The sequence below is a fragment of the Mauremys mutica genome, chromosome 1, assembly GCF_020497125.1.
Source record: "Mauremys mutica isolate MM-2020 ecotype Southern chromosome 1, ASM2049712v1, whole genome shotgun sequence".
Lineage (NCBI taxonomy): Eukaryota > Metazoa > Chordata > Testudines > Geoemydidae > Mauremys > Mauremys mutica.
In genome coordinates, this window is record NC_059072.1 from 135665778 (window position 1) to 135680204 (window position 14427).

Genomic DNA, 14427 nt, shown 5'->3' on the forward strand with positions numbered 1-14427 from the left:
AGTGAAAGGAAGGAGAAAGTTTTAAAGAGAGAGGAGACAAAAGGAGATGGTATAAGAACAATTATTTGGCTGCCTCTACCCCATATATCAACCACTCAAGGGGAAATAAGCTGCACCCCACTGCTGAATCCAGTAACAGGCATGTTGTCGCTGCATTTCCAGTGCTGGGAGGCATTGCGCCACAGGGAGGTGACAGGCTAGAATCTTGTCTCATTTACACCAGAAACTCCACTGATGTCAAAAGAATGACTCCTACTTTACATCAGTGTAACTGAGACCAGAATCTGGCCTCATAACCTACACTTTTAAATCTGTTGTTAAACAGATGTTTACAACAAAAGTATTTAATGTTATTTTGATAAAACGACAGCTAAAAGTCCCATCAGAAAATGAAAAACTATTCGCTACTTAGCACCTTGCAGGCTGTTTTTTTCAAAATGCAGTGACTGGTAATTTAAATAGCTGTGCTATTTTCTGAATGACTAATGGATGGTATTTTATACATCTGAATAAATGGAGCAGTACATGCCCTCATTACATTTTTACTATAGATAAAATTATTTTAAGCAATTTAGTACTAATAGTGCTGATGACACTAAAAACATTGTAATGTAACCTTTCTGAATCACTTTATTGAACAAAATGTCAAACCATCTTTTTCAGTCTTCCCAAGTAGATTCATTTTCTCAGTCTCAACTACCAGCTCAAGAGAGCAATCATCTGGGATCCAGCAAAGTCTTCCGTCAGGTACGTGAATCTTCCATCAATGTTAAAGAATCTCCTGCTGCTTGTTTTCCAGGAGAGCACCTCACATATAATAAACCTAAGTAGATGGTTTCCCACAATGGGGGGGGAGACAAATAGTCCTTTTCTTCCTCACCTTCCCTTCCCATGCAGCTGTGAAATTTTGTGTCTAGCACCTGTGAGCAGTCTGTGGTTCCACTAGTCATTCAGTAGTATTTTGAGCTATGTCTGCTGCACACTGGGGGACAAACATCCTCTCCCTGCTCCGTATGTTCTCATGGGAAACTCTATGAGTTTCAACTCTAAGAATTTCCAATCCCTTCCATAGTATTTTCTGTGAAAGGGACAACTTATTCATCTCAGAAGCTTGGTTTGGGTTTTTAAGAAAATACAAGAAAAAGCCCTTGTCATTATAAGCGCCATAGGAACCAGACTCCCTCCTTCTTCAGAGCTTTGACATTCTACAGGAGTATAATCTTTGAATACAGAATCTATGGTCCTGATCCTGCTATTCATAGCACACAGGCAATCTCTTTCAGGATCTGAACCTATTTTTACACTCAAATCTGTCTACAAGAGGAAGGTTTCTTCACTGAAAACATTCTTTGCAGATATCAGATGGGATGCAAACCACTTGGATACCAAATATGGTAGCTCCCACCAGTCACAAAAGGTGGTAATAACTGAGTTTAAAGCACTTGTGATGCAGCAGTGTTTTGCAAATAACAAAAGGATCTAGACCTGGACACACAAAAGGCATTAGGCACCTAAGTCCCTTTTTAGGCACCTAAGTCCCAGTGCGATACACAACTCTTATGGAACCGCGTAGGCACCTAAACTCACTCGGTGCCTATATTTTGGCCCCTGGGCATTTGCACTGTTGCCTCCTTCTAGGTTTCAAGACACCTAGCCCCCACCTAAACGTCACAGCAGATCACAAACCAGGGGAAGATAGGCATTCGGCTGCTTAAGTCACTTATGGGGTCCAATCCTGTAGGCATTCTCAGAGACTGCCTACTGGATCGGGCCCCTCAGGTGAGTTCACACAAAACTGGGGAGGAAGGACCTCAGCCTCCCTCATAGCTTTTAGCCCAGTGATTTAGGTACTTACCTGGGATGTGGGAGACCCAGGTTCAAGTTCCCCCTCCACTTGGAGGGGGAGAAGGGATTTGAACAGGAATCTGCCACATCTTAGGTGGATGCTCTAGCTCAGTGGTTCTCAAACTTTTGTACTGGTGACCCTTTTCACATAGCAAGCCTCTGAGTGCGAACTCCTTTATAAATTAAAAACACTTTTAAATATGTTTAACACCATTATTAATGCTGGAGGCCAAGCAGGGTTTAGAGTGGAGGCTGAGAGCTTGCAACTCCCCACGTAATAACCTCGTGACTCCCTGAGGGGTCATGACCCCCAGTTTGAGAACCCCTGCTCTAGCCACTGGGCTAGTCAGATGTGGGGCTCCCGCGCTCTCTCCTTTTGAAGGTATTGCACTCTGGATAAATAATGGGAGAGTCATTAGAGTGGGGAGATTGGATCCTCCCGCCTCCCAGGTGAGTGCTCTAACCACCAGGCTAGAAAGCCATTCTGATGTCATTGGCGGTGACGGGGGAGGGAGGGAGGATGGAGAGCGAGAGTGAGCACAAGCATAAGAATGACTCTATAGTCTGGTGGTTAGAGCCAGGATTTTTTTTCTACACTTAACTGAGAAATTGCTGACTGAATTTTGCTCAGGTCTTCCAGAAAAAAATATAACATTTTGGCTGAAAATATTTAGCAAAATTTCAATTCAGAAGGTGAAATTTAAAAAAAAAGTTACAAGAAACTAAAATTAGGTAGTTCTAAAGAAACTCATGCCATGAATTTATAGTGGAAGCTAGTGCTGCTGTTTTAATGTATCTGTTCATCTATTAATAATTGTGGTCATGTACATTTTTATATGTTTTTGACAAATCAATTTTAAAAGCTTAGAAAAGCTATAGAGGTCACTCCTTCAAACTAAGATTTAAAAAAAAAATCTTTACCAGCTTGCCATGTAATTTTTATTTATTTGACTGCAGAAATTCAATAGCAGTGTTAGTTCACTCCCTCATCTGGAAGGCCAAACGAAGCACAATTTAATTGTAAATGCCGCCAGACCTCATCCACAAGACAGCAACCTTCCTCACATAACAAAGAACCTGCAGAATGTGAACCTATTGCTTCAGGTGAATTACAGGACATTTTTATATGGAGTATAGTTGTAGACATGTCTGTCCCAGGATAGCAGAGAGACAAGGTGGGTGAGGCAATATCTTTTATTTGACCAATTTCTGTTGGAGAGAGAGACCAGCTTTTGAGCCACATAGAGCTCTTCTTCAGGCCCTGAAGATATTATCTCATTCACCTTGTCTATCTGATTGTTAGACACTTTTGTTTCATGTTAACCAATGTGTTTCTAATGGAGCTAATTGAATTTTAGCAAATCTGATTAGTGACCTATCTGGATGTTTGTATATGTGGAGATAGATATAATTTACTGAAGATTTTTTTTCGGTTTCTATTTTCACTAGCACAGCTCCAGTTTAAGAAAAAAAAAGAATTAGTGATGGGTGAATACCTAAAAGGTGTGGCAGCTAATTTGGGATATCCGCATAAGTTTTGATGATTATCCAAAGTTACTTCAGCCTTTTGAAGTCATCTTCAATGTTGGCATTTAAAAATCCAACCAGTTCCTTCTCTCTTCCTCATTCTTCCCAACTGCTCTGTCCTTCTCTGATCCCTGCTCTCTAAATTCCTGTCTTTTTTTCTTCAATAAATCAGATCTCTGATCTAAAGAGGTGACTCACATTCTTTATGTCTACCATGTTAATCCTTTTTTCCTTCCTATCTGCGATGTTACTGTAACAAATCTATGGTGGACTAACAAATTTATTTTAGCATGAGCTTTCGTGAGCTGCATCCGAAGAAGTGAGCTGCAGCTCACAAAAGCTCATGCTAAAATAAATTTGTTAGTCTTTAAGGTGCCACAAGTACTCCTGTTCTTTTTGCGGATACAGACTAACACGGCTGCTACTCTGAAATCTATGGTGGAGTCTCAGCAGATTTGGCAGGTTCAGATCTATCTTCAGATCTATCTTCAGATCTTATGGGCTAGAAGTATTTCTGGACATAGGCGCTGACTTCCTGAAAAAAAAATTAGTGGGTGCTTAGCAGCCAACTCTGCCCCTCCCCCCAACTCCTCCGTGCCGCCAGCAGCCCCACTGATCAACTTCTCCCCATCCCTCCCAGCTGTTCTGCAGCATGAAGGAGGTGCTGGGAGGGAAGGGGAGGAGCAGGGATGGGGCGTGTTCAGAGGAGGGGGTAGAAAGAGGTGGGGAATAGGCAGGGCAGGGGCAGGAAGAGGCAGGGTGGGGGTGGCTTTGGGGGAAGGAGTCAAGTGGGGGTGAGGCTGCGGCGGAGTGAGGATGGGAAGAGGTGGGATGGGGGTGGGGACTTGGGGGAAGATGTGGAGTGGGGGCAGGGCCTGGGGCAGAGGGAGAGTCAAGCATCTCCCACCCAGGTAGAGAGGAAGTTGGTGCCTATGTTTCTGGATCAGAATTACCCCAGAATGCATTTTGCCTCAGATGCCATGGAATGCCTGGAGAATGCAAGCTTTATAAACAGCAGCTTGTTAGGTCGAGGTTTACTGAGACACTGCCATGGGTTGTATAACCTGTTTAGAAATGTTTGCATAAGGGCTGAGTGGAGCTCTAGGGCTCACAACAGCATACAGAATCGGGTAGAGAGGCTGCTTACCTAAAATGATTCGAACTATCAAAAATGTTAAATTTCGTGGCCTGATGCAGCCAAACATTCCCGCACAGACAAGTGCTCAAGTCCATTGCAGTCAGTTCTTACATTTCAACTCTAAGAATTTCCGGTCTCTTCCCTAGCATCTTCTGTGAACATGTTCATTTACTAATCTAAGGGTTTGGGGAGATTGTCTTGTGTTTTAAGAAAACACTTAAAAGCTATTGTTATAAGAAGATACATAGAGGCCAGACTCCTTCCTAAAGCAAGGCTTAGAAATTCCACAGGAGCCTAAAACTTCCAATATACAAATAACATTTAAATGCTTTGGTAAATCAGGGCCCCTGTTAGGATGGAGGTTTGAGCCAGTGTTCTTTTGTTTTGTTTTTTTCTAAACCCGTTTGCTCAAGCTTAGAAGTAAAGAGGCACACTTTGACTCCTGGAATCACAGAAGTCAGAAACAGAAAACATCTCTTAGATCATCTTGTCAACCTCCTCAGCAGAAAGACCAGGGCCAGATCCTCAACTTGTGTAAATTGTCATAGCTTAATTGAAGTCACTGGAGCTATGACAGTTCACACCAGCTGATAATTGAGCCCCAAGTATTGAATAGACATGGAAACTGAATTCCCCCTTTTCCCTTAAAGGTGTCTTTCTCCAAGTCAGAATGAAGGCACATTGTAAGGGTAGTTTCCACTGTTGTTGCCCAAGCTGTACCTGTTCTGTGGGTAAATGGAGGACTATAGTCTCCAAGGCTTCCAGGCCTTTTTTCAGCCCTAAATTAACTTTAAAACATAAGAACAGCCATACTGGGTCAAACCAAAGGTCCATCTTGCCCAGTATCCTGTCTTCCAACAGTGGCCAATGCCAGGTGCCCCAGAGGGAATGAACAGAACAGGCAATCATCAAGTGATCCATGCCCTGTCACCCAATCTCAGCTTCTGGCAAACAGAGGCTAGGGACACCTGCCCTGCCTGTCCTAGCTAATAGCCATTGGTGGACCTAACCTCCCTACATTTATTTAGTTCTCTTTTGAGCCCTGTTATAGTCTTGGCCTTCACAACATCCTCTGGCAAAAAGTTCCACAAGTTGACTTTAAACTTTAAAATCCCTAATCCAAAGCCTCCAGAGCTTACTTCTGAGTGGGCTACAGGCAGCAGTTTTTCTGTAACGATAGGGATGAGCTGAAAACGAGTGAAAATACAAGAAAGCAAAATGAAAAATCTTTGTTGTTTGGCAGGAAAACAGATCTCGAGGCCAGCCACATGTTTCCCGATTTAACCTTGCAGAAAACCTGCCTGAAGGTGCTACCAGAGTCCAGCTCAATAGGCCGGAAATAGAAGGAACCAACACCAGTCTCAAGTTGCCTCTGACAGCTCCAGGTACAATATGAGCAGAAACAATGCATGCTAGAGAGAATGATGTAACAAAGAGCACTCACTGAGAAGGTGAATTGCTGTAAGAGTTCACTGAAATGCCTTTCTTGGGGAGGGGATGGAGGAAGGGATTAGAGGATTTTTAAATATAATTTAACTGTTGATATTAAACAAAATGTGGAACAAATAGACTAGTGCAAATACATAAGTGACAAGAGGATCATAGAATCAATCATAGAACCATAACACTGCAAGGGACCTTGAGACGTCATCTAGTCCAGTCCCTGCAAAGAAACCATGGCATGTGTGACCTTGTTGTGTGAAGGCAAGTCACTAAGGGTCTCTCTACACTTGGAGCTGGGGGTGTGATTCCCACCTTCAGAAGACATACTTATTTGCACTGCTCTCATTGAGCCAGCACACTAAAAAAAGAATTGGCAGTGTGAGCTGCAGCACGGTCTAGCCTCCCTGAGTATGTGCCCACGGTCTCTTTTTTTCAGGTATTTGTTATCCTTTACGATTATTTTTAACAGGTTTCTAAGTGAAATGTCACTTTGAAATGAAAAGTCAAAATGTTTCATTGTGAAAATATCAAAAGAAACAAGTTTCAATTTTTTCAAAAAAAATCTATTTTTACATTTTTTATTTGGCTAAAATTATTCACTGAATTCCACCCCAATTTGTGAATAATTCCATTTGAGTGACAAATGCATTTTTTGGCAAATAAACTATTTACCAAACCCCCCCCCCAAATTACTTGGCTGTAGCTGCTAGTTTAATCTCTTTACAAAAATATTTCCCCTAACAAGGGAGTAGCAGAAGGACAATATTCTTCTGGAAATCAATCAGCAGTGACTAAATAAAAATAAGGGCATGGTAGAGCAAATACATCCCCACGTTGAACTGAACTCACTGCTGAACCTTTGTTATATAAACAGTGCCTAGATATTACTAGACAATAATTATAGCCTGGTGATAGATCCATTAAAATATACAAACAGATAGTCATAAGCAAAACTGACTGTCCAGTATACGATGACTAACAGTAAACTCTCCCTTCTGATCAGAATGGCAGATCTCAGCTCTGACATTCTGATTTCCTCAGGTTCAGGAAGCCTGTCATATATGGCACACCATAAACATACAAGACATGGGAACTGAAATTGCCCTGTTCTTTCAAGGAGAATCTCACCCTCCTTACAGTAAAATTCCATGTGCAGTTGTCAACAGAAAAATATGAACCCGTCTTCCCTTTTATTCAAAGGCACTGGTACCAGTGATTTTGAATGAATAGGGTAGGTAAGCTATAGTCTTCAACCTTCTGCTTTCCCTAAGTTTGGACTTACTGAACTAAACTTTCTAAACAAATTGACTTGACACAAGGACACAGCGTGACACGCTGGTGACAGGAACAATTCTAGGCTCTTCAGTTGCTGAGAATTTTACTTAAACTAATAAAGCTGGCTTCAGACCAATATGCAGGCAAAATTAAGACAGCTAAAACAGCTCATTGGTTTGACAGTTCAACAGAGATCCTCTGTAGCACTAGAGCAGCAGTCTCCAAAGTGGGGTGCATGCACCCCAAGGGGTGCACAAGAGGATCCTTCGGGGTGCACGGCAGGAGGAGCGCCGCCGGAGGAGCGCCGCTTTTTATTTTCTTCCCTTTCGGCAGTTCGGATGGGAGTCCGAGCGGCTTTTTCCCCCTCCACCCTCCCTCGGCAGTTCGGCTACATTTGGACTACATTTCTGCAGTGCTGACAATTTATTGCCACATCATGCAGTATATTTAGATTCAAACCCCATAAAGCAAATACCTGAGAAAGGAACACAGCTTCTAAGGATACTATTCTACTTGCTAGTACAAAATGGTGAATTTCAGAAGTAAACTATTCATCATACATCTGTTCTGTTGTCCTTTTGTTAATGATATGGTTAAAACAAAAGCTACCATGTCCAAATTTTGACACCCTAGCTCATGTTGCTTATCACCTTACTCTAAGAACAGTCCCATTGCAATCAATGATGCTACAAAACGTAAGAGCTGAGGAAGGGGATCAGTATCTAATCCTCAATAAACATCAGTATGACATTTTTTTATTCAATTTTGATTAAAATTAGATAAATTTAAGAAATTACAAAAAGCCACCATAAATTCTTAAGATTTTTCTGTTTTTTTTTTAAACGAAACAAGAGGATCCTTCGGGGGTGCATGGCAGGAGGAGAGCCGCCAGAGCAGTGCCACTTATTTTTTTCCCCTCCCTCAGCAGTTTGGCTGGGAGTCCGAGTGGGGTTTTTTGTTTTGTTTTTTTGTTGCTTCGACAGTTCAGCCGGGAGCAGGGGGGGCGTGCTCAAAAATTTTTCACTGAGGGGATGTGCGATCAAAAAAGTTTGAAGACAACTGCACTAGAGGACTGATGCTAGGTTTAACCATTATAAGGACTAAATCCATTTGTTTTCTGAGGCCTTTGCCTGAGGGATGGAAGACTGTTGGACTATGCATTTAGCTATTTTTAGGAGGTGAAAGCATCTGACTTTAGTCAATGTGCTATTGTAAATATGCCTAGGAACAACTCTGAAAGATGCTTTTTTTAGAAATTCAGGCTGGGATCTTCAAAAGTGCTCAGCTTTGGCTGAGCTTTGCTTACGCTGAAGTCAATGTAAATTATACCATTGAGCTCCATGGGAGTAGAGTTAGGCCAGTGCTGAGCGGATTTGAAATTTCCACCATTAATAAAGAAACTAAAGCATAACACAAAGCAGTATTACAGTACCATCTTACAACATAACAGATCGCTGGGCTTCTGTTTTTCAGGGTTTATTAATTTTGTTTGGGAGAAGGGAGTTGTTGTTACCAATTTTTGAGTTTTATGTAGATGACTTTTGGGACTTTCTTTTTGTATATACTGTAATCAGTAATGTATATTATTTACATTACTCATTATAGTAGTATATACTGCAATAAGTAATATCTTTATAATGCTCCCTAATGCACTTTAACAGAGCACTGTTTCTAATGGTACTTCATTAAAGTGCCCTTAGTGTGTACCAGCAGGATCTACACCGACTAATTAGTGCTCAACACATTTGTGCACTTCAAAAATCCACACCCCCGTAGTCCGCATTACTGCTTTGGTGTTTTTCCAGGGTTTATTGGATAAACATCAATTTCATTTATATTACATTATATTATTTATGTATTTATTTGTATTGGGGGTGTTTTATTGCTATTTATGAGCTAAAACCAAAAAATCAAAGCCCTAGAGATAGAATAAGGAGTGTGCAAATGAAGACAAACTTCCAAAGACCAGCCACTCTGTGAACACAAATTGGTCACCCACATTTTCCACCCACAGGTGCATTCCAGACACTGAATGTACCCACGGTTCAAAAATGGGAACCAATCACACTAACCAAACTTCTGCCTACTTTATTGTGGGCGCAGATTAAGTAGTTAAGGCCAAAGAGGAAGATCAGGCAGCAGTGGCAGCTGTGGCTCTCTTCCTTCCTTGGCCACCCAAGAAGAAGCATTAGCAGGTCTCCCAGATACTTCCCAGAGCACCTGGGCTAAATCCATAGAGCCCTTCTGTGGAGCACACTGCCTCATCATGCTCCAGGCCAGGCAGACTAATCCTCCAGCTGCAAATGATGTCAGTGACCTCACAATGTGACATCCGAATGGGGGCCCTAGTGCGTAATCGAGAAATTTGCTTAGAAGTCAGAGGATAGGGCTGACTTCTTTCCTCAACTCATGCACAACTTCTTTCTAATTAATACATCTAGCAGTTTGCACTTAACATCATATTTTCAAGGAGCAACAAATACTTTGCAAACTTTACTTAGCTGAACCTCACTCATGGGAAGTACATAAAGCCATTTTACAGGTAGGCAAACCAAGGCATTAAGGGCCCAATTTTTAAAGGAGCTATTTAGGTGCATAAAGAATCGGATAAGCACCTACTGGGATTTTCAAAAGCATCTAGGCTCTTACATCCCATTGAGATCAATGGGAGTTAGGCACGTAGGTGCTTTTGACAATTCTACCAGGAACCTAAATGTCTTTAGAAGTCTGGTTCTAAGAGAATAAATGATTTGCAAAGGGTTACACAGCAAGGCAGAGTCAAGAAAAGAACACAGCTGATAGGGAAGAATAAAAATAACAATTAATCACTTTACATTTAAAGAAAACTTTTACTGTAAGAATCACAATTGAATTGCGTGATCAAGGTATGCCACATTTTCACTGTTGATTTTTTTTTTCAATGTAGAAGCCTTGAAATATTTTAGAAACCAGTTAACAGTTTATGAGCAAGAAGAAATTCTCAACTATGCAGAGCTGTGGTTTCTTGGGCTGGAAGCTAAAAAGATTGAAGGGTTACCTGAAACACAGAATAATAATTGTTATGATGACGAACATGGCACTTACATAAAGGTAAGAAGGAAAATCATGGTACTGGTATTCTGGGCAACAATATTTGCAGTGACTATTTGTCCACTGCTAGTTGGTCTATATGAGATAAATGAAGGTCTAAGATGACTTGCTAGCAGTTAAATGTCCACATTGCAAACCCATCACTATTGACAACCTGTTGGAATTTCAAAAGAGAAGCTCTGAATGGAGACCCACCTTCCCTTGACACAAGGTGCATTAGTTGAGGGCTTGTGCCACTTCTGCAAGTGCACTTCTGTGGCCTCTCTCAACTTGTCCTGTGGGCAAAAGACTTCAGGTTTTTCCAGTCCAGCCCCTTTCATGAGCAGGGAATTCACAGACATATACACCACTCTAGAATATAAATCTTGAATTTGTGCCGGCACCAGAACCTTGCATTTTGTTTCCTTGTCTACTGCAGGTCCTACATGACCATATCGCATACCGCTACGAAGTGCTAGAGGTCATTGGGAAAGGGTCGTTTGGACAAGTAGCAAAATGTTTGGATCATAAAACCAATGAACTAGTGGCAGTGAAAATAATAAGGAACAAGAAAAGGTATAGCATGGCACGACTTCAAGAGGTTAAAGAAGTGTTTGATAGGCTGTTACTTTTCTATTCATGAGAATAATCATCCCCTGCTTTATTAGGGATAATTTACAAGTAATGATCTGTGTATGCTGTAAGAAAAAGGATGCTTGCTTATTCCATTTTTATAAATGCTTTTAAAAACTTTGCATGTGTTTGTTGGCAATAAAATTGGAAGGATGCTACATCTTGGCAGAGTCAGGCATGAGGTGGGCGGGAGTGGTGCAAGCTCCCTGCATGTAGCTCGGCCAATGCACCTCGTTTCTGACCGACTGCATCCCCCACAATTCCAGTTATATTCCCCCCACTTCATAACTCTGCCAATTCACTTCTATCCTGACTTGCAAAACTGCATTTTATTCCAATATTGGGCTTCCCAAATAGCTTTGTTAATGTGTTATCCAATGCTTAGGGCTTGTTTACATGGGGAAGTTAGTGTGAAAGGGTTAGGATGTGAATTTAAAGCACAATAGCTATTCCGTACCACCTCCCCATGTGGGCATTCTTATTCTGCACTAAGAATGCCTTTTTGCAGTTTATCTTAATCCACTTCAAAGTGGATTAACCTAAACCACACAAAGGCACTTTAGTGTGGAATAAGAATGTCCACACAAGGAACTAGTGCAGAATAGCTGTTCCATACTAACTATTCTAGGCTTTTTCCCCCCGGTACACAAACCCTTAAACCAGGACTACACTACAAAGTTTTGTTGGCATAGCTATGTCAGTCAGTGGTGTTAAAAAAACACATCTCTGACTGATTTAGCTATGCTGGCAAACCCTCCCTGCCACCAGTGTAGATTTAGCTCTACCAGCAAAAGAGTCCTTTGGCCAGTATAGTTTATGCGTGTGGGTAGGGGGTTTAACTATACCAACAAAAGAACTCCTTTTGCCAGTATAAGCTGAGTTCCACTTGGGGGCTCTGCCAGGATAGCTATACTGGTATAGCTGTATTGGCAAAGCCTTTGTAGTGTAGATTAGCCCTTTTACTCTGGAAAAATCCAGAAGTGCAGAAAAGACAGTAAAAGGCATAGGAATGGCAGGCTTATTTGTAAAAGAGATTAAAAATCTTAGAACTATTTAGTTTGGAAAGGAGAAGAATAAGAAGAGGAAAATGTAATAAAAGGAACGATATGCGGAAAACTGGGATGGTGCTTTTATTCATTCCTCCTCGTAGCATAAGAACAAGAGAGCACAATCAAAAGGTAGCAAGTTTAAAACTGACAAAAAGGGAGCACTTTATTTTCCCAGCGTAGAGTCAGTTTGGTGAAATAAGAGCCACAGGAAATTATCCAGGCAAACAGCATAGCGTGATTTTAGAGAGTTTAGCTGTTGATACAGAAATGTATAAAATGTACAGGGAATATCCATGCCTATGTGAGGGCAAAGCAGAGCATCTTCAGAAGCTGAGAAATTCCCCCCTCTTCCAACATGATATAATGTTGCATAGTTAGAAAATAGGGTGGGGGACATCACCTTCCTATGAAGCATCCAGCAATGTCCCATTGCTGGAGACGGCATACAGCTTTAGGAGGACCAATAGCTGGCTCTGGCATAGGAAATTTTACAGTATAGTCCTACAATTTTTCTTCCCCTCTAACTAATGACCAGGCTTGTTCTACTAAGCAGTGTTGTTGGATCAGGCCTAGAGAAATTTTACTACTAAAATTCTTTGGGCCTGATCCAGCAGCATTGGAGTCAGTGGGAGTTGTGCTATTATCTTAAGCAGGAGATTAATTAGGCCCTTTCATTGCATGCTTTCTTCTTGCTTCAGTGAGCCTCTTGTACAGATACTATAGAAAACTGAAGACCTTGCTATTCTTGGGGTGAAATCTTGGCTCTGTTGAAGTAAATGGAAAGAATCATAGAATATCAGGGTTGGAAGGGACCTCAGGAGATCATCTAGTCCAACCCCCTGCTCAAAGCAGGACCAATCTCCAGAAAGATTTTTACCCCAGTTCCCTAAATGGCCCCCTCAAGGATTGAACTCACAACCCTGGGTTTAGCAGGCCAATGCTCAAAAAGACTCTCATTGACTTCATTGGGGCCAGGATTAAACCCTAGATGCTCAAACATGTATTGTTTGAAACATTTTTTCATTCAATTATTTTGCCAGCCAGGTTCAAAATAGCATTATGAAGTCAGCATTTGCCAATAATTACCACACAGTATTTCTCTCTACTTAGACTAGGAAATAACTCTTGTAGTTCAGATTCCACTGTGTGGTAATTACCAGTCACTACTGATTCTTGAATGACAGCCATTTGCTTTGTATCTGTAGCAAGATCATGTTGGTTGTAGTATTCCATTTACAATTAGATTAAATTAATCAGGTCCTCGCCATATCATGTGACTTTGTCCTGTGCATGTAGATTTCACAATCAGGCTTTGGTAGAAGTGAAGATTCTCGATGCTCTTCGGAAGAAGGACAAAGACAATTCTCACAATGTTGTCCATATGAAGGAATGCTTTTACTTTCGCAATCACTTCTGCATTTCTTTTGAACTGCTAGGGTAAGGCATATATATATTCTTCTACATATATCATGGCCAAATTATATAGGATCGCAGACCCATACATGTTATGAAGATAACTTGGCTGTTATTTTCTTTCTTTTTAGTGTTTTGAGTAGGGTTGCCAACCCTCCAGGATTGTCCTGGAGTCCCCAGGAATTAAAGATTAATCTTTAATTAAAGATTATGTCATATGATGAAATCTCCAAGAGTACATCCAACCAAAATTGGCAGCCCCATTTTTTAGTTGGTTGGTCGGGTTTTTTCTGGTTCACACCATGTAGTGTTTAGTTTACAGACATCTGTGTTAATTTGCACATAATTTAATTTGCACAGAATGTAGAAAGGACACAGCTGATCTGTTTACTTATAGGGCCAGATTGTGGTATTTAGCCACAGCCCTGAGAGGGATACTTCCTTGTCCCAAGAGGCACAATCCTTCCCCTAGCTTCCCAAAGCACAGAGGGAGCATACCTGATGCACCATCCAATAAGATGTGCTGAGGCCCCTCCCCACCCTTTTGGGGGGTAATTTGCATCCCTGAGTGGTGCAAAGAAGAAGAAATCTCTCAGCACAGAGCCTGGGATTGACCTTAGATCTTGGTGCTCACGGGCAGATTGGAAAAGGCTCCTTATTAGAGTTCCCCCACCACACACATGCACACACACCATGTGCACCATTATTAGAACCAGGAACAATCTGGTGCATAATTTTTGTTCTGTGCATGTTACATTTCTTTAGCTGATGGAATGAAATGGAAAAAAATTAAAGTGAATGTAGGGGTTGGTGAACTTTAGAGTTTGTTATGCTGATCTGCCCTCTTTTGTTTCCCTTGGAAACTCCTGATAATATATAGAGATATACCTATCTCATAAAACTGGAAGGGGCTCTGAAAAGTCATCAAGTCCAGCCCCCTGCCTTCACTAGGCAGGACCAAGTACTGATTTTGCCCCAGATCCCTAAGTAGCCCCCTTAAGGATTGAACTCACAACCCTGGGTTTAGCAGGCCAA

The 14427-nt window shown here is 41.4% G+C and overlaps 1 protein-coding gene across 7 annotated transcripts in view; it reads left to right on the forward strand.

Annotated features, from left to right (window-relative positions):
* The window catches only part of DYRK4 (dual specificity tyrosine phosphorylation regulated kinase 4), an 84388-nt gene that overhangs the window by 48253 nt on the left and 21708 nt on the right, over nucleotides 1-14427 (forward strand). For all 7 annotated transcript variants that reach the window (XM_044997009.1, XM_044997028.1, XM_044997054.1 and 4 more), the window contains 6 exons: nucleotides 664-747; nucleotides 2803-2949; nucleotides 5754-5895; nucleotides 10155-10318; nucleotides 10737-10873; nucleotides 13276-13416. In XM_044997009.1, coding sequence (XP_044852944.1) covers nucleotides 664-747; nucleotides 2803-2949; nucleotides 5754-5895; nucleotides 10155-10318; nucleotides 10737-10873; nucleotides 13276-13416 — 815 coding nt within the window. The remainder of the gene's footprint in view (nucleotides 1-663; nucleotides 748-2802; nucleotides 2950-5753; nucleotides 5896-10154; nucleotides 10319-10736; nucleotides 10874-13275; nucleotides 13417-14427) is intronic.